We start from the raw sequence: 2,540 nt of genomic DNA, 5'->3' as shown, positions 1-2,540 counted from the left end.
GAACATAGGGTCAGTTTCATCAAATATGACAGAAAGTTAGTTTTAGAAGGCTTACCTACTGCACCTTTAAGATGATTTCTGTAAAACCTTTTGTTCATCTCATTAGTTTTTGTCCCATTTCTCTGCATGCCCCATGCCTTCCTCAGGCTGCTTGGCACTCTCTTTAAATTCCTTTCTTTCTATCAGTCTCTTCTTTCTGCTTGCCTTTTCTTTCTCTCTGAACAGCTGGCACAGAACACTTAGCTCATCTGTGCCAGTCACTAATCAGATTCGTCAAAGTGGGTGAGTCCATGGTACAAAGCCGAAGAGAGTAGAGGTATTCACCATGGGAGAAACTAAAGTAGAAAACAAAAATCTGAGGTAATTAAAAAAGAGGGAGAAGAAAGAACAACATACAAGGAGGTAAATGTATCACTACAAATTTATATTATATATTCATATATGAGTTCTTCTCATTTGTAACAAACTGACCATTAGTGTCGGGACGAATTATCATTGTTAAATGATCGATGCATACTCCGCGAGGCTTATCTCTGTCTGCAGACAGTGAAAATGAAATTAACCAGTCGCTGGCTGATCTCAATGCCAGGCCAAAGTCACCCAGTGTCTGGCAGAATGTCTCATTGTCTGCCTGCTCATCTGTCTCATAGCCATCCCATACGTTTTTTTCTGCTTGGCTCCAGACAGCAACATTGAGCCCTGTTTAAACTGGATTACTGTTGTTGTGGGTTTTCCGCAAGTGTTTTTTTTCCCCGCGTTACCAGTGACATCTGCTATTATAATCCAGTGTGGATCTACTCTGTCATTAATACAATTATGGCTTCTTTTCAGTTGCCTGCCAGTTGCTTTAATACATGTTTATGGAACTTTTATTAGTTTAAAAAGCTTGAAACCCTATTCAGACAGTACAAATTTTACCTTGGGATGTTTATCAAGTACCACTCAAATATACATAAAAGACTTAATTAAAAATGAGACATATAGAAAAAAGATTTGCGTCTGTATGGTCTAGGGCAACGGGGATTTAAAAAAATATCACTGAATGAAAATCGGATTCTTTATTCTTCAGACAAGGTCACCAACAAAAGCAAATAGTCCTATACCTTCTTTTGAGAATATGCATTATGATTATATGATGATATGAATTCACGTAAATAAAATGGTTTTGTGCAACAAAAATAGCCTTTTTACTGAATATCTGTTCTTTAGTACTACAGAGAATTGACCTAAATGGTTACTCAGTGTCTGTTTAATGTGTATGTTGCAGGTAAAGCGCCTCACTTCCTGCGTCTGCAGAATGTGGAGGTGAATGTGGGTCAGAATGCTACGTTCCAGTGTACTGCCGGAGGGAAATGGTCTCAGCACGATAAACTCTGGCTACAGGTTAGTACCTTCGTATCAGTGTGCATGAATGATATTAGCAGGAAGTGTACATGCAGAACTTGTACAAAGTCAGAATTCCGTAAATTTCCACACATTATAAAATTGTTATAACTGACAAGTAAATTAGATTAGAATAGATAAGATAATAATTTATTCATCCTACAATGGGGAGATTTTCTTGTGACAGCAGTATTTCCACAGTAAAAAGTAAACCAACAAACAAGCAAACAACGAATAATGTGATAATATGTGTTTAGATGGCATACTACGGTGAGTTTTGTGAAATAATTTTTACTTTTTATTTTGGGAAATTACAATTCTTTCACTCTGTTGTTAGAACACACAGGCCTGAAATACACACATGCTATACACCAATAAATGCACACAGAGAGATGTCAGAGTAAGGGGGCTATGACTGCTGGACAGGCACCCCCGAGCAGTTGGGGGTGGGATTCATTGACTTGCTCAAGAGCACCTTGGCAGTGACCATGAGGTAAATTAGCACCTCTCCAGCTACCAGTCCACTCTCCGTACTTTGGTCCATACCTGGACTCGAATTAGCGACCAACAACCAACCTAACTCCCTACGGACTGAGCTAACTGCCACCCCCAAACAATACATGTACATAAAAATAAAGGTCTCATACGCAGTACTTGTACTTGTTATTTATAATTTAATTATGTCTAACTATTACCTGGAGAATGCTATAAGCTAAACTGCACTTACTACTGTGGTTGTCCACCATTTCCTGAAGTTCATGTAGTAAGTTTAACCAATTGTTATGCATGTTTCACTTCTGAAGGTTGAGCAGAAGTTGTTGTTATGGTTTTGCTGATTTTGAACAGTGAATAAACTCCTGACCAGAACTTTACGCCAGTTATCCTGGCGTAACAGACAGACTCCTACCAGACTCCTACCAGCAAATCAGAAACAACAATCTATTGATCCATCTAATACTATACTAAATCAGATTGTATAATAGGCCAGTGTAGCAAATGCTGTTATGATTTATCTTTACCATTTTCTGTAAAAAAGGGGAAAAAAGTAAGTTCACTGTGGCAAACATCCCCAACCTTTCCAGCAGGACTGATTAAAAGTTCTTGTTCTGCTCTGCACCGATGACTCCATCTCTGTACAAGGGGTGTGTGTGTGTGTG

The 2,540-nt window shown here is 38.6% G+C and overlaps 1 protein-coding gene across 15 annotated transcripts in view; it reads left to right on the top strand.

Annotated features, from left to right (window-relative positions):
• The window catches only part of ptprt (protein tyrosine phosphatase receptor type T), a 385,704-nt gene that overhangs the window by 91,859 nt on the left and 291,305 nt on the right, over window positions 1-2,540 (top strand). For all 15 annotated transcript variants that reach the window (XR_004331615.1, XM_032513298.1, XM_032513297.1 and 12 more), the window contains one exon: window positions 1,268-1,383. Coding sequence is in view for 13 of the 15 variants with exons in the window: in XM_032513298.1 (XP_032369189.1) it covers window positions 1,268-1,383 (116 nt within the window). In the remaining 2 variants the exon portion in view is untranslated. The remainder of the gene's footprint in view (window positions 1-1,267; window positions 1,384-2,540) is intronic.

The sequence above is a fragment of the Etheostoma spectabile genome, chromosome 4 (assembly GCF_008692095.1).
Source record: "Etheostoma spectabile isolate EspeVRDwgs_2016 chromosome 4, UIUC_Espe_1.0, whole genome shotgun sequence".
Classification (NCBI taxonomy): Eukaryota; Metazoa; Chordata; class Actinopteri; order Perciformes; family Percidae; genus Etheostoma; species Etheostoma spectabile.
This window is presented reverse-complemented; position numbering and strand designations above follow the sequence as displayed.